General features: G+C 34.4%; 1 protein-coding gene across 1 annotated transcript in view; it reads left to right on the top strand.

The window, feature by feature from the left end:
* The first annotated feature begins 41 nt into the window (after positions 1–41).
* The window catches only part of LOC144959195 (general transcription and DNA repair factor IIH helicase subunit XPD-like), a 47,091-nt gene continuing 25,079 nt past the window's right edge, over positions 42–22,053 (top strand). The window contains exons 1-19 of the mRNA XM_078891739.1: positions 42–104; positions 2,925–3,024; positions 4,054–4,131; positions 5,486–5,548; positions 6,062–6,175; positions 6,603–6,719; positions 7,024–7,077; positions 8,477–8,539; positions 8,858–8,981; positions 9,470–9,566; positions 11,296–11,405; positions 11,809–11,832; positions 11,971–12,139; positions 12,711–12,829; positions 14,376–14,515; positions 15,301–15,402; positions 16,326–16,389; positions 16,763–16,854; positions 21,486–21,515. Coding sequence (XP_078747865.1) covers positions 100–104; positions 2,925–3,024; positions 4,054–4,131; positions 5,486–5,548; positions 6,062–6,175; positions 6,603–6,719; positions 7,024–7,077; positions 8,477–8,539; positions 8,858–8,981; positions 9,470–9,566; positions 11,296–11,405; positions 11,809–11,832; positions 11,971–12,139; positions 12,711–12,829; positions 14,376–14,515; positions 15,301–15,402; positions 16,326–16,389; positions 16,763–16,854; positions 21,486–21,515 — 1,665 coding nt within the window. The 5' untranslated portion in view covers positions 42–99. The remainder of the gene's footprint in view (positions 105–2,924; positions 3,025–4,053; positions 4,132–5,485; positions 5,549–6,061; positions 6,176–6,602; positions 6,720–7,023; positions 7,078–8,476; positions 8,540–8,857; positions 8,982–9,469; positions 9,567–11,295; positions 11,406–11,808; positions 11,833–11,970; positions 12,140–12,710; positions 12,830–14,375; positions 14,516–15,300; positions 15,403–16,325; positions 16,390–16,762; positions 16,855–21,485; positions 21,516–22,053) is intronic.

Here is a 22,053-nt window from a genome sequence, read left to right on the forward strand (position 1 = left end):
AGGTCAAGCTAACATTATTAAGCTTCCGGTAAAAACAAAGGCATCAATAGCGAAAGTAGAAAATTAGAAAAAGCTAGATCGGCAAAGACCACTTTCAAGATGAAGTAAGTAATTCTATTTGTCAATGTAAATAATGACGAAATTATGAGGCTTTAAACCATAGTCCAGGTCCGAGACTGACTTATATTTTAGGCCACATCTATTCGCACTAGTATGCGAATTGAATAGTAATTTCCTCTATTTTAGTCTACATTACTTAACTTTGTTGAATTGATAACTCCAGTCCATTGGCCGCCGATGCCGATAGGCTCAGTGAGTGAAACTCGATTTTTGGTCACCGTTAAGAACGACATGGTGGCAAAAACAGTAAAGGGTTAAAACTAAAGTTGAAAAAAAACGAGCTTCACCTTAGTCATATTATAGGCATATTGACATTGATGGCGGCCACTGGACTGGAGTTATCAAGTGCCTATTTGTGTGTTAAATTTAATTTGTACTCGTAGCTATTTTGTACCGATACTATATAGATGTTTAAAAAAATACAGTGCCATCTCCACGTTTGCCAACCAGTTTCTCCAGCTAATGCTTGGCACTACAACTATATTATGGTCCCTACTGGTCCCGCAAACTTGCTTTGTTTATGTCTAGTTTCCTTTTTTTTAAGTTGAAGGGAGGTCTTCCGTGTGTTTTCAAGCTAAGGGAAACAACCCAAATATTCCTTTTAACTAACCCTAAAAGACAGTTTCGAAGAGGCTAGCCGTCATTAGAGACATGACAGTCTAGTTGTACTTAGCCTTGTAAATTTTAGCCCCAGTCATTTCAAAGGTCACATCCAGCGACTGGCATTGTGGCACTACGCCAAGCTTGAGTTTTCATTTCGATCTTGACTCAGCATAATGACTAATGTTATCGTTAAATCATTCTCATCATTTAAACAGTTACAAACTGCGATAACGTAGTTGGAGGCTGAAACTGACACAATTCTTCCCCTTTGTTTTACTTTTTATTGTGTGCTTTCAATTGTAAATTTGGAACCTTTTGACGATCTTTAAAACCCTTACAAACAAGGCATTTGGTGATATCTAGTGTTACCTGCTAGGTCATGCTAGTTATCGGTCAGAAATTGTTCGACTTTTATAATTTTACTATTGCGACAAAAATGCTGTTTATTTGCCTGAGAATAATCATAATAATGATAATATTATATTATTATTATTACTGTTAATAATAGTAATAATAATGATAATAATAATAATAATAATAATAATAATAATAATAATAATAATAATGATAATAATAATTGGGGAAAGCATATATAATGTGGATCTGGTGGCACTTTCCTGGAGTAACGGTAATTGAGCATTTCTAAAATGACAAGACTTTTCTGAGAAATAAAAACAAATATATATGAAAAGTATTATAGAGTTAATAAACAAAAAACATAAAGTAAAAGTGCGTAAGTTTAATATTAAAGGAGCAGTAAATATTTATAAATAAAATATTCAAATAACTATTTACTCCAGCAGTACTGTTTCATGCTTATTTGGCAATCTACCCAATAGTGTGTCAAGTATTAACTTGGTAAAGAGGTCAAGGGGTGACTGGTCACCCAAGAATGGGTGTAAGCTGTGGCGGTTAAGTATGGCCTGTTCTTAAGTAGGACTAGCCTTTTCCAGAGAAAAAATAAAACCTAGAACCTTCAACTAACCCTAATAGGAAAAACAAAAACCATAGGACCTTTACTACGACTTTTAATAATCCTAATAGAAAAAAAACTCTTATGAAAAAAAACAACTCTAGGCTGCTGTGCGCTACCTTTCAATACTGTAACTGTAATGACAATGGTGGCAGAAACAAAACAATAGTCATATTAGGAAATTTTAAACTTTTACCATCAGATTTGTTGTTAGCACCCCTCTTTTCTGGTTTGGTTGAAATTTTTAACAAAGCCAATTTTTCACTGTAACAAACACCCACTTATTTCTACACGCTTGATCAACTGTACCATCGCACAAACCATCGTGGCTCAGCAGTACAGCAATACAGTCTTTGCTTTGTACCCGAAAGCTACCGAGTTCGACCTTGAGCAAGTCACATCGCCCTAGCTCAATTTGCGGCATTGCAATGCGACTGACGGCTGGGTTATTCAGTATTCCCTTGGAATAAACCCAAGAGACAAATTTCCCCTATGGAATGAATAAAGGGAATTAAAAATTTTTTTTTTTTTTTTTACTGAGTAACTTTTAACATTTATAGTCTGATTAAGAAATCTTGTGAGAGCTTTATCAGACAAATAGCAGTAGAAAAGCAATAACAAAGATCATAGCAAAGTCAACTTCCTTAATTCTTCTGTTTGTAAACAACCATATTTTTTTTGTCGAAGTGGGTTTGAAGATGTGTCAGAACTTAATTGACCCAGAGCTATTATCCACTGAGACTATACCACAAGCACTATTTCCTACTGAGTCCATACCACCAGCACTACTTTTACCCGTTGGGTCCAGGTGGGGGGTGGGGGGGGTGGGGGTGGGGGGGGGTGAATAATGACTAGAATACCGACTGTTAATGCCCCAGGTGTCTGAATAATGACAGCCTTTACCAATCAATCAAGGTTTGTTCTACAGTTTTAAAATGCTACTAAAAATTGACAAATAGAATGAATGACGTCTGACAAATTCATGGTTAAAATAAAAATATAAAGTGAAGCTACCCTAAGGAACGTGTGGATGGTCTCCCGAGTTGAGTGAGTGTCACAAACCTAAAAATATTACTGGTGTTCATCCCCAGTTCTCTGTTTTAAATAAAACTAAATGCTGTCCATGCCCAAATTACTGCTCTACTTCTAAGGTTTATTATTATAACAATTTTCTCATTCATGTCTATTTCTTCTTTTTCATTTTATACAATACTATTCTCCAAATCAGGTTAAATGTTGATGGTTTGCTCGTCTACTTCCCTTATGATTACATTTATCCAGAGCAGTTTTTGTATATGCAAGAATTGAAAAGGACTCTTGATGCAAAGGTAAGGTTATGGAAAGATTATAAGATTTGTTCAATATGAGGGCTGTCCCAAATATACGAGATCTTTTCCTTAAATGTCTTTCTTTTGGTTATATCTTTTAAAATCACAAGACCATCAAATTAAGACCAAAGTATTTTTACTGTGTTAGCTACTCAACATAGTCACTGCCATTACCCAAGCTGTCACTCAACCAGCCAGCTATCAAAAAGCAGTCCCATAGGAACCTTTTTCCAGCTCCTCTAAAGTGACCTTTGTTGCCAAAACAATCTTTTCAGATTTGAAAAATGTCGTCCCAGAAGATGTTCCTTCATATTACGGAAAAGGAAAAAGTCAGCCGGTGCCAGATCAGGAGAATATTGAGGGTGATATAATAATTTCCTACTGTGGATAACAAAAATTATGTCACCACTCTGGTTGTCTGTATGGGGCATTATCGTGATGAAAAATCACATTCGACAATGATTTCGGGGTTCTCTCTCTCAATAAAAAGGTCTCAACTTGTCTTCCGTGACAATTTTGTAATAATTTGCATTTACAGTAGTACATTTAGGAACAGGCCATGATAAAATAATGCCTTTATTGTAATAAAAAACGTAATGCGCATGGTTTTCAGTGCATCTTGTTTGCACTGAACTATTGCTGGCCGGGGTTCATCTGACTCCATCCAAATAGCTGACTATCCTGGAAGAGAGGTTGCCGGGCTTCTGTACCAGTAAGAGGAGGCACTTAGTGGCTGCGAACAGACTAATGTCGAGAACCTGTCTAATATTGGCATTCCTACATCAGTGGGGACTTTTCACCCAAGTAGGACCCAGGATTAAGCCCCAACAATTGTCAACTTATGTTTTCTTTTAGAAACTTAACCATAAGTGTCAGTTAATGATACTGTAATTTGCCTTGGTTATTTCAGTCTTTGCAAGTTTGTGGTATAGTGGTATGACACTCGCCTTTGGACATCTAGGTCTCTGGTTCGAGTCTTGCTGTGGGAGGGGCTAAGTTGAAACTGAAAATATAATTATTTTTTTTTAGGGTCACTGTGCTCTGGAGATGCCTTCTGGAACTGGGAAGACTGTGTCATTGCTTTCCCTGATTATCGCCTATATGCAAGTATGTACCTGTTATTTTATTAGAGCAATTAAAAGTTTGGTACATTTTGATTCTATGCAGTCATAATTTGATTTTGAATTATGATCTGGAGAATCGTCTTTTTTAAAGTTAAGAAATTACCATTGTGGAGAGAGTAAATTTGGTTTCTCTTTTTAAATGTAATTATACCTTTACTCAAGAAAAAGAACCCAATGTATACTAATTTAACAGTATTTATAGTTAGTAAACCTGTGACTACTCTTTCTTGGGCAAGTTTTGATTTGAAAGTTAGAAATAATTATCTTACCAATAAATCACGGGGAGGGAGGAATTTTAGTAAAGATGATGGTGATGAGGCAGCAATTTATTGCAATGTTTGGTGACTAGTGGTAACATCGTCATCTGGGTTACATACTGCTCGTACAAATTGGGCTTTGATGTGGCAGCTTGTTTTGTATTTTTTAGTTATGTTTATGTATGACGGGGTATTTTATGCTATGATCCAGATATAAGGAACTTTGAGTCATAGTTGTTTGCTTGTTTTTTGTTTGTTTTTATTTTATTTTCTTCATTGATATGCTTTAATGATGGCACCCTGTGCTCAACGTAGTCTATAATGTGTGAGCTCAAATTAATGAAATTGCTATAACCCAAAAAAATGAAAGGTTTAGTCATCACATGTGTTGTAGTATTTTTTTGTTTTGTTTTTTGTTCACTGGATGAACTGTGGCACTAATCTGTGGCTATTTTTGTTTGTCATTTTTATGAGTGCAAATCAACAACAAGAGAACAGGTGCAACAAATCATCACCATAGAGTGGCCATTACAACTAATGGCATGATATGATCAACTCATTTTCTTTTTGTATGCATTTTTTCCCCGGGTTATTAGGATATGAGGTATAAGGGTGTCAAAATAAAATTCACAATAAAGCATATTTATAGGTTATGAGCCACGGACTTGTCCACTACTTAAAGCTCAAAACAAAAATTTACAACAAAAAAAAATATATATATATTAAACAATATGCAATGCAATCTATGCCCCTTTGTATCAGAGAATATAGAAACTTCTTTTTATCTCTCATGAAATTTCATTTACAAATCAATCTAAGTCACACTGAAAGCTCAAATTCAACAAAATATGACCATATATCGAGGGTTCATTGTTTTAATGAATCACTGATTTTTATGACAGCTGATGGTGACAAAATCCTCCTCAGGAAATATGTGAAATGATGCTTTAAAAAATACAATGAAATTCATTCATTTCATCAAACAAATAAACCTCTTGGGAATTTCAAACACAGCGAAATAAGTGAATTTTATCTTTCATGACGGATATTGAAATTGATATAAATTTATTTCTTTTCTAGGCTAATCCTTTGGACGTCACAAAATTGATTTACTGTTCTAGAACTGTACCTGAATTGGAGAAGGTAGGTAGAGATTTATTTGAAATTAACAGTACATTTATTTTTGGGGAAAGATAATTCACAGAATTGGTTTATTCATTTACATTTAAATATCTCAATTTACTACCAGAATAGTTATTTCTGTCTCATTTGGAGAATGCGATAGGAACTAAAATGGCCTTTTTTTGTGAACATGTTTTAATTTTCAAAAACTAAATAAAGATCAAAATTGTAATTCCAAAATCATCATCATCATGTTTGTGCCATGATTCACTGTGTTGGCAATCAACGCCCTCCACTCCACTCTTTCATGCATCTTTTGGACCTTGTCATTGTTCCTTTATGTCCCCATCCATATTATCAAACCATCCAACAACTTTTGTCACTGCCAACCAGGTGCTTTGTTTTTCGTTTAACTTTACCATTATTATCAAGTTTTTCAACACTTTTTCCAAAGTACTATTATCTTTCATTTCATGAATTATACAAATTTGATATCTTACAATGTTCTTTTATTTTATTTACCTCTGTTTACAGGTTGTTGAAGAAATGCGTGGCTTAATGGAATTTTATACTCAAGAAACAGGACAGATTCCAAATTTTGTTGGACTAGCTCTTAGTTCCCGAAAGAACACATGTATCCATCCTGAAGTAAGTCAATATTTACCTATGATAGAGGAGTTGTCTCCCTTTGTCTGTACTTAACAAAGAATTAAGCATTATGAAAGTCCATTATTGATTCGTTTTCTCATTTCTTGAGTGGTATACAAGTATGAGTTGAGAATGGGAATGCATTTAACTACATGGGTCACTTGATCTTGGAATACATAATTAATATAACAACCCAAGTTTACAAGGCTTGTATCCCAGCCCTTTGACCTCTGGTATTTTTTTGTTTTTATTTGGGGGGGGGGGGGGGGTTCTCCTAAGAATGTATAAGATGGGATCATTTTGTTCACTTTAGCTCCTCAAATATTGCAGCACAACACATTACCTGTAACTGTCCATACCACTATAGCACGTAGAGAGAACTTATTGCTATGGTAGCTGAATATTTGAGATTAATTTTACTCCTCAGGTCAGTCAAGACAGAGATGGGCAAACTGTGGATGGAAGATGTCATCAACTTACTGCATCTTTTGTCCGTAACAGACACAAGCACAATTCAAATGTTCCGATCTGTGACTTTTATGAGGTAATCAGTTATAGTTTTAGTTTACCTGTCTCTCCTTGTAACACAAACATGCCAAAAAAATGCAAATCGGCAAATCTTGTAAACAGTTATATATGCTAATTAAAATTCAAGTCAAGAAAATAACTGCACTGTGCCTAAGGTAACACAGGAGTCTCATAATTATCCATTAATGCATTGACTTAATGCACCAATGTTGGAATAAACAGCTTCAATAATGTGTACAGTTTGTGTAATTTCAGTGTTACTGACTTTGTATTTTTACCTTGAAGTATAATGATCAAAATTTATTTTCATATCTGAGCAGAATTTTGATGCCCAAGGAAGGAATGCCCCTTTGCCACCGGGAGTTTATGGCTTAGTGAGTTTTTAAATTTATTTAGTGTAACCATTTAGTATAAATATGTTTGTTTTTCATAACTGAAATTAGGGGTAGCGTAGCTCAGTGGTACGGTCTTTGCTTCCTACCTGAAAGGTACCAAGTTCAATCACTCGCCACTGCGTTGTGTGGCCTTGAGCAAGTCACATCGCCCTAGCTCACTTTGCGGCGCTGCTCCGAGGCTGACGCCTGGGTTATTCCAGTCTTCCCTTGGAATAGACCCTAAAGACAAATTTCCCCTTGGATGAATAAAGGGAATTTTATTTTATTTTGATTTATTTATAATGAGAATAGCTTTGATCTCTTTGTATTGTATTGTGGTTAACTCTCTTCTTACCATCCATAGGAAACTCATCACATTTTTTACGATGCAACCAACAATTTTCTCACTCTAATTTCTTTTTTCTTTTGTACATCACAAATTTAAAGACATTTTTTGTTTGTTATAGGTATAAAAACTTGACACTAATTTTCCCAATCAATATTATGTATTGAATGTTATTGTTGCTTTTCTGTTTGAGTGAGAAAAAAAATCAATTTTTGTGTTGGGTGAGTGTGGCGTTTTGGGGAATGTTCTAAAAATGGCTAGTAATGAGAGAGTTTAAGACAAACAAGTTAGACTCTAGAGAGGGAATGAATATCTTAATTACTGAATTGAAGCTGTCTTTACTTACACAAAATTTTTACAAACTTTATAGATAATGTCAACGATAAAAGTAAGAATCAAACGAAACAAATTTCATGTGTGAAAGTATTCAAATGGCTTGAAAATTTATTTCTCAAGTACACAACACTACAATGAAGTGCAAAATATGAATAACTGTTTTTGCTTTTTTCATATTTTGTGTAAAAAGAATTACCCAAACGCATTAAGAATCTAATTCACTTGAAAGCAAAATGTTTCTTCACATAATATTAAAAGCGTAGTGATGCTAATGGTATTATGTAAGATGCAGAGAATAAGAAAGGTCAGACCATATGTGTAAAATTTCACCATTCTAAAGCCAGAGTGATGTCAGAGTGTAATGAAATGTTAGTCCATATAAGAAAATACTAAAAATTAGGTTCTATCATAGCATAGCTTTAAAGGTTGACTTGTAAAAATTGCGCTTATGTTCGGCACAGTTGAAAGATTCATTGCTCACAAAATTGCTGGCCAAATGATGACAGTATGCTTTTATATGCTATGACTGGACCTAGGATATACATCTGTCAAAGTATTGAAAGGTTAAGTGATCCCAGCATCTAGTATTTTATTCCTGTTAAATGACAATTATTTAGAAAAAAGATAAGAAAAATTACTCGAGTCTCATTTGATTAAATACAAACTGATTATAAGATTGTATTCAGTTTTTTTTCTCTATTTTTTTCCCATCTTCAGGATGATCTTCGAGAGTTTGGGAGACAGCATCAATGGTGTCCTTACTTTTTGGCAAGATATGCTGTAAGTACAAATCTTGAAAGGTTATGACAGGCAGTATTTTAAATTCCTTTGAAAGATAAATATTGCAAGCACATTTAGTAAAAGTCCTTCAGTTATCAAGCCCATTGACACAGAATATTTTTCAATTTAAAAAAAAATGTTTAAACGAACGGGAATATTTTTTTGCTGCCTCAGGATAATATTCTTGTTTGTCACGTACTTTCTACCAAATATAAAATTGCATCATTCTCCTTGCTTGTCGGGCAAACACTTTACCAAATGAGCTAGTGGGACTCCAGATTCGGCTGTTTTGTAACTTTTTTTTTTTCAACATTTCAGATTGGCCATGCTAATGTGGTTGTGTACAGCTATTACTATCTCCTTGATCCCAAAATAGCAGAGCTTGTTTCTAGAGAGTTGTCCAAGCAGTCTGTGGTTGTGTTTGATGAAGCTCATAATATTGGTTGGTTTTTATTTTAAATTCGTATAATAACATATAAGTACTCTTTCAGAGTATATGACCCTTGGAGCCAGAGTTAAACCTGATTTCTAATTTATCAAAAGAACAAAAATAAGCGCTCCCACTCTTTTGATCGGTCTCCTGTCCTTCGCAAAGTACAGCTACTCAAGCTACCCAATCACTATTGGGTGGACAGGGAAGTGGGGGGGGGGGGGGTCATAAAAAGTCTCATCTTTACATGGAATTGATACTAGTCCCTTAGCTTGCAAGGTAAGTGCTCTACATCTGAGCCTTCTAGACCTTCAATAGATATAATGTAATGGTCTAGATAGGTTGAAACTTGGTTTTGTAATTTTTGTGCCCCAACTACGAGTTTTGTAGCATTCATTTTAAACATAATTTTCAAGAAGCCACTCTCTTATTCTTGTCATTCTAAGAATCTTTAAATTAGATATTGACTTAATTTTAATCTTTTCAAATCATATCTTCAGACAACGTTTGTGTTGAGTCCATGAGTGTAAAGATGACAAGGCGCACAATAGATAAATGCTCTCAAAACATAGAGGATCTCACCAAGCATATTAACAGGTATCCACATGAAAATTTCGTACTGCATATTAATTGACACATATCATGTTTCTTAGCCTGGTTCATTCAATTTTTTCTTTCTTTATGATAATCTTTAGAACTTCTGTGATTGATGTGAAAAACATTCTGTGAGATAGTATTAGTGATACTAAGCTGCTAGAAGCTGTGGACTGTAAAAAGTAAAAAACAAAAATGAATACAGCTGTTCAAAAAATGTAATATCGTCTACCCATATTGATATTGCAGATTATAAAATAAGCATATCTGTAAACAGTGTCCGAAATCCTGGTGTTTATTTTGACAGTAAAATTACTATGCAAACTCATATTTCTAAAATTATTCAATATTGTAATTTTCATTTAGAGGGAATCACCAGAATCCATGTTGGATATTGATATTACAAAATTATTAGTATCTTCTCTTATATTTATTAGCTCTGTGTTAAGGCATTCCAAACAGAGGGCCCAAAATGAGAAAAGGATCTCATTCCAGCTTTTTTGCTTATTCGAGAGACAACTAGTTTGGTTAAATCACTTGCCAAACATTAGGGGCGGGGTTGTGAATATCTTTCATTTAGTTCCGAACGGTAGGAAGGGCCAGTACTTTCAAGACAACAGTACACTAAAACGCAAGCTTTGAATTAAATCCTTTTCTCAACAGGCAGCCAATGCAGGTCATGAAGCAGAGGTCTTGCAGAATCAAGCCTATGCTTCATGAATACTAGTCTGGCAGTGCTGTTCTGGACAATCTGAAGACGTCTCAGATTATGTTGCAAAACACTAAACAACAGAACATTACAATAATCCAATTTCGATAGCATGAGGAACACAACCAGATGTTTGGTCAAATCCTCAGATATGAACCATCTAATGGAAGCAATCTTTTTTAGTTGGAAAAAGAGAGATATAGCCAAATTATTAACCTGATGCTGCATTGACAGTCCAGAGTTTAAGAATGTGCCAAGGTTTTTCATTTTGTCAACAATTTGAATGGAAGCGTCCTCCACAGCTTCAAATCTGATTCACTTTTCCACTTCCTGTTCCCCACATACAGCACTTCCGTCTTATCATCATTCAGTTTGTCTGTTTTAATCCATCCAATAATTCACACTTTGGATACACTCCTTACTAATGCTGATACTCCTTGCAAATTTCTCTTATTGGAGATGCAGTACAACTGCATATCATCAGCGTATTGATTGATGGTAAGACAGACCGAAACTTCTGATGATTTTAGACAGAGGGTTAACGGACAGAACAAAAAGAACCGGTCCAAGCACTAAACCCTGGGGCTCTCCACAATCAAGAATGATTTCCTCAGATCTATATTCATCCACCGTATAATCTGTTTACCACTAAACAAATATGACCTAAACCAATGAAGCGCTGCACCTAACACGCCGAAAGTAGTTTCAAGAGCAGAAGAATGTGATGGATCATGTCAAAAGTATCTATAACAGAGAGAAGATCATTATGAACCCTAACAAGCACTGTTTCCATCGAATGATGTTGCCTATAAGATGACTGAAGTTTTTCTTCAAAACAATTATTTTTAAGATGAGACTAATTGTTTCAAAGCAAGCTTTTTCAAGATTTTAGAGAGAAAAGGAAGATTAGAGACATATATATGTTTTGATTTTGTTTTATACTCGTCAATGCCTGCCTGGGTATTTATAAAAGTAATTCCCCCCCCCCCCCCCCCCCCCCTCTTTTAAAAAATTACTTTCCAGGGTGAAGTCTGTCGATGAGGATCGGTTAAAAAATGAATATAGTAGAATGGTGGAGGGTCTCAGGGAGGCAAATATTGCAAGAGAGACAGATATGATATTGGCAAATCCAGGTAAATCTCTTCAAAGTCTATTCAGTTTTAATCCTTTTCAGTATATTAAATGAAAGGCAACGATTCCATGTTTAAGTCGACCTGTGATAAGTTTCTTTTAGAAAGTACTTATTTAAGTCACGAGAAATACCTCAATGTCTTTTCTGGTACTTAGACTTGCATTCTGTCCAAGCCAGAAGAGATATCATTACATAAATCTTTTCATAGCTACTTGTTGTTGATCTATATTCTCTATCCACCTTCATGTTAGTTTGTTTTGTTTTCTTTTCTTTTATAACACTTTAAATTAATTCAGTTCATTTCAATTTTAATATTATAAATGTGTTTACATAAAACAAAATCTTGCATGCTAATTTAAGCTTTATAAAAAATATTCTTTTCATGTTTTTTTTCTCTATTTCAGTGATACCAGATGAAATTCTGCAAGGTAATCATGCACTTTATTTCAATCAAATTCTGACGAATATTGAAACAAAGCTAAGTAATGATGATCTTAGATTCACAATGCATTTTTTCAAAAGGGAAATATTTGTCTTTAAAAATATTTGTTTATTTCATTATGCAGAGGCTGTCCCTGGAAGCATTAGAAATGCAGAACATTTTGTTGGATTCATGAAAAGATTTGTAGAGTACTTAAAAACTCGTCTCCGTGTCCAACACGTTGTGTCTGAAAGTCCCCCATCATTTTTAAAAGATTGTCTTGCCAAAGTATGCATTGACAGGAAACCTTTGAGGTAATGGATTTGATTTTACTGGATTGGATTACTTTTTATTTGTAATCATATTGTATGTCATGTTTTTTTCTCTCGCCCATTGCCTTCAAACTTTTCTTGCTGTAGACCCTATACATGACACAATAAGCATTCTATTATAAGGCTCATTAAGTTTATCTTAGTTTCTGTAGCTTCGAAATGACAATAAAAATTGCTTGCTGTCTTGATAAGGTAGTAGTATATTGTCAAGTATTACTAATTAGACCCAGCAACACAATCACAACTAGTTTGACAGAAGGTTAAGGTAAAAAATCGTAACTGAAAGCAGATTTGAACTTGGTCGAATTGTTTGTGAGTTGAGTGCTCTAACCAATGGCATTACTAGGAACCTGATAAGTAGTAATTTTGTTCTTATTGTGTCCTTCTCCTCTTCCCTTTTTCTTCTTCGTCTTGAAATTATTATCACCATCATCATTCATCATCATCATCATCATCATCATTATTATTTCTGTTGCTTTATTGTATGTATCTTTAGGTAAATGACAAATATTCAAATTTATTCATAGGTCATATTTTAATGATTTGGTTATAGGTTCTGCTCTGAACGTCTGGGCTCCTTGCTTCGCACATTAGAACTGACTGATATCAAAGACTATTCATCCCTATCTTTAATCGCTTACTTTGCAACTCTTATAAGCACTTATACAAAAGGTATGTTTTTATTCTCTTTTAAGTTTAGTCTCTCCCAAATGCGTTATAACATATGTTTAAAGACAATGGCCTTTGCAATAAAAGTCATGATGATGAATGACAGTTTATATTAAAATTGAAAGACATAAGTTCATGATACTATTCTCGGAAATTTCTAAATGTGATCAAGGCAATTTTTTATATTCGTTTATTAAAAAAAAAGTAAGATGGCTTTAGTTGTCATACAAGTTTTTAAAAAAATGAATACAAATGCTTCTTTTTTAATCTGTTTCATCTTATATAGTCTATTCTGCTTATTTAAGAAAATTTGAATTTCATATTTCACAATTGTTCTTTTTTTTTTTTAATACTAGTGCATAGACCCATTCTTTGCAAGGGGTTATTTGTAAGACATTGTCATATACATTTTTCATGAGCACATAATCTGATCTGATGTTAAAGAATCGACATTGCTTTGTTATTCTTTTCCAACGTCACTGATACACATCTGATATCACAGGAATTGATGACTACTGGATTTCCTATTTACCTGAGATCGAATAGCCAGACTGAATTTTTCAGACAAAATCCCAACTGGTCAGATTGAGTATATATATGATTGGTTTATGTCTTGAGGTGAAAGGGGTGAGGGTTGGATATTATGTAAACATTTTTTTTACGTTTCATTTGTTCTGTCAATTTAATAAGTATTTCTTAAGAAATGAAGTTGGGATGAAATTTGTAAAAAGTCAGCCATTACGACTTTTGTCTCTTGGGTAAAAACAACAGCAAAAAAAAAAGAAGAAAAAAAAAGGGGGATGTCCATCGTAGTTTAGTGACTGGCATGCTCTGTCAATGAGTTTCTCAAGAAAATATAACTGTTTTGGCATATCATCTTTATGAATTTATGGCATTCATCCATTAAATGTAAAAGGATTAAATCATTTTGACTAATTCAATAAATTCCATATTTTAGTTGTTCTTTCAAAATAATGCAGCCATTAAAAATGGAGATAAGAGTCATCTTTATATATTCAAAACATTATAAAATTTTCTTGCCTTTGACAGAGATGAAAATGTAATAGCATGTAAAATTATTAAATAAATATTCAAATATGTCATAAAAAACGTTTTTCTGCTACTGGAAGTGTTGCCGATCTTTGAAGCTTTTAGATAATGACTTATTAGCGACCACATTCATTGTTGGCATTGTAATTATCTTCATGGTAATTATCATAATTGTTTGATGTTTTATACATAAGCCGCGACAAATTCATATCGATGGCTTAGGGTGCAATTGGTTCAACTAGGTAAAATCCCAAATATGTAGATTAAAAAAAAAATACTGATGATAAAATAGTTAACTGGATGTCTAAATAGTTTCACTTCATGTCAAAATAAAGCTTTTTCATTGTATATTTTTACCCAAGATTAAAGACATTATTGGTGAAAGAGTGATCTTGCAACTGAAGCCATTGATATACATTTGCAGTTTCCATAACTTTATACTTTACATGAAATGTTCAAGTTATTGAAGTAACTAAGTTCTCCCTTGTTATTATTTCAGGTTTCAGCCTTATCATTGAACCGTTTGACGACAGAACGCCTACAATTTCCAACCCAGTTTTGAATCTCAGCTGTCTCGATGCCACAATTGCCATCAAACCTGTTTTTGATCGATTTCAGTCTGTAGTCATCACCTCAGGGGTATGAGTGGTTTGTTCTTTTGCACCAATACTTACATTAATCTATACATCATTTGGGGTATTTTTTTTTGTAGATTTTACTTGGTTTATGAATATTTAATAAAAAAAACAACTGAAAAACCCGGTGTTACCCATGAACATAAAATTTCCAGTGGTTTTCCTCCAAAATTTCATTTTGATACAATATTTAATCAATTTTCATCCAATATAATTGGGATAAAGACGGGCATTAGTTTTGGTTGAATTTTAAATAGTTAATATCAGCCTAACTCACTCCTAGTGTGCGGGTGGTTGGATGGGTGCATCACCCTTGAATCATATACCTATGATGTTCTCATGGGTGTACGATCCGATAGTGATGTCGTTTCTTCTTCTCTTTACTAGCCTATCCTGCTTCTTTGGTTTGTGATTGTATTTTTGACAGGGGATATTTTTTTTTCTGTAAATCTTCTGCCTGTTTGTTCTTGGTTATTTATAATTTAGCTTATGATATCTTTAGGTTATGATTTTGATTTACATTTGTACTATTTTTGTTAGATTGCTTGTTTTTTTTGTTTCAGCGGTCTCTCATATAACCTCAATTGTGTTGGAAGAGACCTAAAGCAACAAACAAACAAACAAACAAACAAACTCCCAGTGTTTTATCCTTCAACTGGCATCACCCAATAATTAAAAAATGTAACTGGTAAAAGTTAATCAAGCAATTAAGGGGTATAACTTTACTTTTCTCTCTGAACAACATAAAGTTGAAGTCAATGTCATTGTACATTATCATTTTTTCCTCAGACCCTTTCTCCCTTAGACATGTACCCTAAGATTCTCGACTTCCAGCCTGTTACCATGGCAACGTTTACCATGACACTTGCAAGGACGTGTATTTGTCCCATGGTAATGCATGCTTCACTGTTTCTTAAATTTGAGCATTAAATTCTTTTGAATTAATCCGTTTTGCATATGCATTCTTGCTAATGGTGTACAAAAACAAATCCTACAAGCACTGTGAGGGAGAAGGAATCTGCATTTAAATATGACTGCAGATCATAAAAAAGCACTATCATTTTATTTATGCAACATTGACAGTAGTGCAAAGTCTGTGTCAGTCAGTTTATATGGAGGATGAGGAGGTAGTAGTACTAGTATGCAGTCAAAATCCTGTACATCTGTTTTTGCAATCCAAGCAATGCGTTGAATTGGAAATCTTGGAATTGTAAGACAGACTGAAAAAACTATTTGAATAACATGGGATATATCTGGACATGTCGGAGATTGACCATTTGTTATTAAACCAGTCACTAGTACCTGAGATAAAGTGCATGTTTTTATTCTCAGTGTCTTCATATTTTATGGATGAGCTAAATGCTTATGTCAGCTAATGTCGTCATTATCAATTGCCAGTTCTAACGCACACATCTGTGATCATGTCTCTTCAACTCTCTGTGCCATAATCTCTTTACGAAAATTTAACATCTTTTATCCACCCATCAGTCTATCACTTATTGAGGCTCCCCAGCTAAGTCATTCTTTGGCTCTCTCTCTAATTCTTCTCCTTTGTCATAATTTTAAAAAATTTAATTTTGTTATTCTTAATGCGAGAATTGTAGAAATTATCGTATGATTGGTTTCATCATAAATATCCATTTTTGAAGAAGTTATCTGATTTGCTTAAAGAAACTTACTTATATTGGACATTGGTTCAAAACCTGTCTGCGCAGTTTTCCCTTTTTATTTTTGGGTGTCCTCTCACACCCTTTACTTTAAGTAAAAAACACAGCTCGTACTGTGTGTCGTAAATGATATGATTTGCTTTGCAGATTGTCAGCAAAGGAAATGACCAAGTAGCCATAACTTCTAAGTTTGAAACAAGAGAGGATGATGGTAAATATTTATTATCTTTTTTGGTGTGTGCTATGTATTGTCTGTATATATGTGATGGATGTGAATGTGTTTGTTAAAAGCTCCTAAAAAATCAAAGAGATAATTGATGTTCAATTGTTACACTATTGCATTATTATTCAGGTGAAAATCAGATTTTTAACCTTTTATGTTAGATAAAAGATGTCAGACATAATTTAAAATCGTACATTATTAATATAGCAACCTTCGATTGTCAAGTCTCAGTTTCTTCATTTTTTTATTAAAAATTTTTTTTTATGGCACTGATTGTTACATTTTCGTTGCTAAAACATTATAGAAATTTTCATGAATAATAATTCAAACTCTACTAAACAGTGTTACATCTGTTTACCAGCTGTGATTCGAAACTACGGCAATCTCCTCATTGAGATGGTATCTATTGTACCAGATGGTGTTGTGGCATTCTTCCCTAGCTACATTTACATGGTACGTTTATTGTATATATTAAAAATTAATTAAACCAGAAATTAATGGGTACTTAATTTTTGAAATAGAGAGAGTTTGCTAACAATGCCAAAGAGAAAAAAAAAAATCTTTTTAGTTCATCGGAACTTTTTAATTAAGCCATTTTTTTTTATTAAACCGGTTTTTATGAATTTATTTTATTTACATGTCATATTTCTAAGGATGGTCTTTAATATACAACTAATTATAAAGCTAGATTAGTTATCAATTTGTGATTAGTACTTGTTTTGTCGTTTTACCATTGACTAACAATTTAGGAAAAACGATGTTTCGTGTTAAGGATTTTTTTTCACTTTAGGTTTTTTGTTTGTTTTGGATGTATTTTCCTTCCCTTGATTATTAATATGTCATCAAGCTATGATTATCTGACAACCAAAAATAAATCCAATAATGCTGAGTATACGACTATGCTTTTATTTATTTGGAAATATTTGTGCCATTAAATATAATCAATGTGAATAGATATTGACAAGATGGTTTTTCTCATAGAGAAATTGAACAGAAAATTCATTACCGATTTGGGGGAGGGCAACAATCATACCAGGTAGGACTGTCAAACCTGTGTAAGATGGGGCTCAGTCTGTTCTTGAGTCAAGTGCCCTCCTTACACAGATGACTATGTCATAAATATTTGGGCAATTAAAAAATATATATAAAGGAAACCCATCCATGTCACATCAAATTGTATGAAAGTTATTTGCGGGTGTTTGATAACTAACTCACATAAAGAAAAGAGAACAATCATTCAACAAGCAGTCATCAAGTCATGGCTATGTAGTCTAGTGGTATGACACTCGATTTTGGATCGGAAGGTCCTGGGTTCAAGCCTCGCTTAGCGCATAGTTGAGTCCTTGGAAAAGACTCTTTATTCACATTCCCTCACTGTACTCAGGTGTAAAATGAGTACCTGGCTGTTAACAGCGTTGCTTCTGTCCGAAAAAAAAAAACAACAATTGTAACAGGCGTCATGTCTCGTTATACATGTTAAGTGTTGCTGTTGGCCAGGGACCCCTTTTTGTAAAGCGCTTTGAGCACGTTTAGTGGATAATTCGCTTTAAAAGCTCAATGAAAATTTTTTTTTGACTTAGCAAGACATGGCAATTGCCCTTCCATCCATGCGAGTCTGTCTAAACAATGGATAAAGGGACTTGATATATTTATCAGCAATGGTTAGGACAGGTAAAACTGGATATTAACAGGTTGGCAAATCTCCTGATGGTATACACCTAATGACCTATTTTGATGTCCACAAATGCCTGCCTTGTGGATGATAAATAAAGACTGCAGAGTGTTCTTTGTATACATTTCATTGTCATACACACCTTCGCTTCATCTCCGGTGCCCTGAGATCGACACCCACAGCAGCATGTGAAATACACACTAATGTGGAACCACTTAGACTTTGCAGAGAATCAGCAGTGCTTGAAATGGTTGAAAGATACAAACGAAAAGAGGAAAACCATCCAAACAGAATTCTGGCAGAGAAATGGAAACCAAGAACAAGACTAAAACAAACATCCGTGTCACACATTGCTAACAACTTGAACGAAAGACACAGACTCCCAGAAAACAGAGAAAAATCTATTTTAATCAGTCAAAAACCTCCATACGCCGAACTAAAACTTCCAAAAATAAAGACTAACCTCATAGAAGAAACAACAAGAAATAAAAACAAATCAGATATACAAACATTAGCAATGAAGACAATACAAGAATACTCAGACAACTGGATACATGTTTACACAGATGGATCTGCCCACAAAGGAACTAAAAATGCTGGGTATGGGTTTGTAGTAGAATACCTAGATAAAACCTGTGATAAAATCCACAATTCTTGCACAAACTCCTGCTCAAACAACGAGGCAGAGGCAGTTGCAATAAAAGCCTCACTGCGACACCTATCTTGTTTTCCAGCTAAACCCTTCAAAAATTCAAAACACTGTCATCTTCACAGACTCCAAATCGGTTCTCCAAGCTCTAAATTTAGATAAACTCTCCTCAACCTTCAATAGTTTAAGATCTCACTTATCTCTCCAGTGGACATTCAAATATACTAGGAAATGACAATGCACACAGACTAGCCAGACTTGGATCAACACTTTTACAACCATCAATTCCAGTATCCTTAGACACAGCGAAACAAATAATCAAAACAAATAAGAGAGAAGAATGGATGAACAGTTGGGCAATGAGCACCACGGGTAGATGTGTGTTTTCCCACATGACCACTCCTGTAAAGACTGATAGCCTAAATAAGCTCAGAAGACACCAGCAAAGCATCATCTTTCAACTAAGAACACAACACATACCGCTCACAGCCATTTAAGCAAAATTACAAAAGACACATCCCCTTCCTGCCCCCTATGTCAACCTCTTGAAGACCTGAGATGCACATTCCTCCCACCAAATCCAAGCATCAGTAACACACTTTATAGTCACCTGGAACAACTACAAAAAACGTCTAACTTCTACGTCGTGGCACAAGACCGAAGGGCTAGAGCTCAGGTGGTCGCTGGTTCTGATAAGTAAGTGTTGTCATAGGTGTCAGCACACTCTGGTCTGCCCATAGCTTTGATATCTAACAATTTCTTGACAGAATTCCTGGAAATTTTACCATTTTATTATTTTCCAATTACAGCATTTTCTGCTATGTGGCGGTGGCAATGAAGCGAGAAAAATAGGCAATAAGAGCGTGCTGTAGATTTCTTTTTTTTTTTGAACGTTTGGTCTGAACTCTGTATTTATGAAAGTTTTGTGTGAAAATTTTTTCCTTTCCTATATAGAGATTATGCTGATGATTTTCAACCTCCCTGTTAGCTTTATCTGCACAGATCAAATAGCTTCTTTTAGAACTATAATTGAGCAATCCTTAGAATGGAACTCAACTCTCTATATAAACTTCAGACAATGAAAAAGCCTTTGACATTGTGGATAGAGAAATGCTGTGGAAATTACTGAAACGCTGTGGTGTACCAGACAAACTAACCACTATCATCAAAAACTCTTACCACAACACATCATGTCGAGTTGCCCACAGAGATAACCTGTCAGAAAATTTTAAAGTCAGAATGGAAGTACGTCAAGGTTGCCTCTTATCACCTTTATTATTCCTCTTGGCCATTGATTGGATCTTAAAAACTACCACAACAAACAAAAACAATGGATGTTACTAAAACTGAATGACTTGGATATTGCTGACAATTTGGCACTGCTGTCTCATAATGTTAAACAGATACAAGATAAAACTACAAACCTAGATGCGATCTCTGCAAAAGTGGGACTGAAGATAAACCAGAATATAACTACAATATAAAAATCAACACAACATCCTGTACACCAATCACAGTGAACAGAGAGACAATCAGGGAAGACGACACCTGGGCAGCATTATGGATGGAGAAGGAGGTAGTGTCATTCTATAGAAGGTTTGGAATTCCAAAGAAATCAACATAACACAAAATTACATATCTTCAATTCCAATGTGAGGGCTGTTCTTTTATACAGATCAGAAACAGCGTGAATACCAAGGCACTACGGTACATCAGAAGATACAGACCTTCCAGAATTCTTGTCAGTGACAAATATACAAAATTAGATGGCCAGAAAAAATTAGCAATGATATCGAACTGTGAAAGAAAGCAAAGCAAGGTCTGATCAATGTGGTAATCCAAGTGCTGGAAATGGGGATTGATTGGACACACACTAAGAAAACCATCGAACAATATCAACCGGCAGGCCCTTAACAAGGAATCTGCAAGGAAAGAGAAGACGGGGAAGGCTCAGAAGCACATGGAGGAGGTCAACAACAGAAGAGCTGAAGAAGGTTGGAATGAACTGGAGTGAAATGGAGAAGATGGCCATAGCCGAGTGAGAAGACAGTTGATGACCTATGCTCTATGGAGAGCCCAAGGGCCTATGTAGAGCTATCAAAATTTGTTATCAGGGAATAATGAAAGAGATACCTTGTAGTTTCCACGAAAGTAGTGCAACAATGTGATATTTTTCATTTGTAATAAAGTATTACGTATCAAGTATGTCTCAATAAAAACATCTCCTATATACGTTATTTTATTGATAATAAGAAAGATGGTGAACAATATTTCAGATAATGTGATCATCTTAAGGGAGTTCATTTAACCAAGAGGATAAAGCACTGAACTCAAGCCAAGGGGTTCCAAGGCCGACTTCTGGCACTTTCTAATTTTTTTCCGTGAGCTAGATTTTACCTTCAATTTGCTCACTCTTGACGATGAGAATGATTCTTCATTTGTTTGGTTTATTATCAAAATTTATTTCATGGAATGCAGAGGCGACAGCAGCTTACAATGCTGCACTAAAGGGTGAAATTTTAAAACAATTGTAACTCAATTATATATCACCAATGGGACAAGACAACTTACTTACATAATTTTTGAAAGGACTGAATAATTTTTAATCTGAGGATTTTAAAATAATATTTCAAAATGAAGTTTCATTTTGTTTTGTGAAAGCAAAAAAGCAAAGCATTTATACAATCTTAAATGCATATATTGATATTTATAACTGTAAAAAATTAACTCTGATATATTTTTACTCTCCATTTATCCACACAGGAAACAGTGGTAGCCAAATGGTATGAACAGGTAAGAAAACAATGATAGCCAATGGTATGGTTTAGTTTTGGTAATCAAAACATTCATGTTAGATGTTGCCAGAAGTTAGCTTATTTGTAAATTATGATCAGTTTTAAAAATTGAAATTGTAGAATTTTTTAGCAGGCTCTGGTAAAAAGCCGAGATGCAAGTAAGAATTATCCCTCTCCAAAAAAAAAAAATAGCTTGATTTTATCGAACCTCATGATTCTATTACTAAGATCTGGACAAGTGCGTATGAAAGGTGCCAGACGGAGTTTTAAAGGGTTTTACTGCGTTTGCGACACATTTAAGACATTTCAGTGCCAGTTATAAAAGGAAGAAAATGGGAATAGATAAAGTTATAGAATTAAAAATTGAAAGCACACGAGATAATGTAAGACATAGGAGAATGATTCAAATAGGGAACATGTAGATTCTAAGATCACATTATAGGTGTACCTACTTAGTTTGAGATCACCTAAAAGTCTCACCCAAACACAAGCACAGGTCCCCAAGAAGAAGAAATGTTTACAAACCATTATTTTAA

The sequence above is a fragment of the Berghia stephanieae genome, chromosome 1, assembly GCF_034508935.2.
Source record: "Berghia stephanieae isolate SIO BIC M18660-M18661 chromosome 1, UCSD_Bste_1.3, whole genome shotgun sequence".
In the NCBI taxonomy this organism is placed as follows: Eukaryota; Metazoa; Mollusca; class Gastropoda; order Nudibranchia; family Aeolidiidae; genus Berghia; species Berghia stephanieae.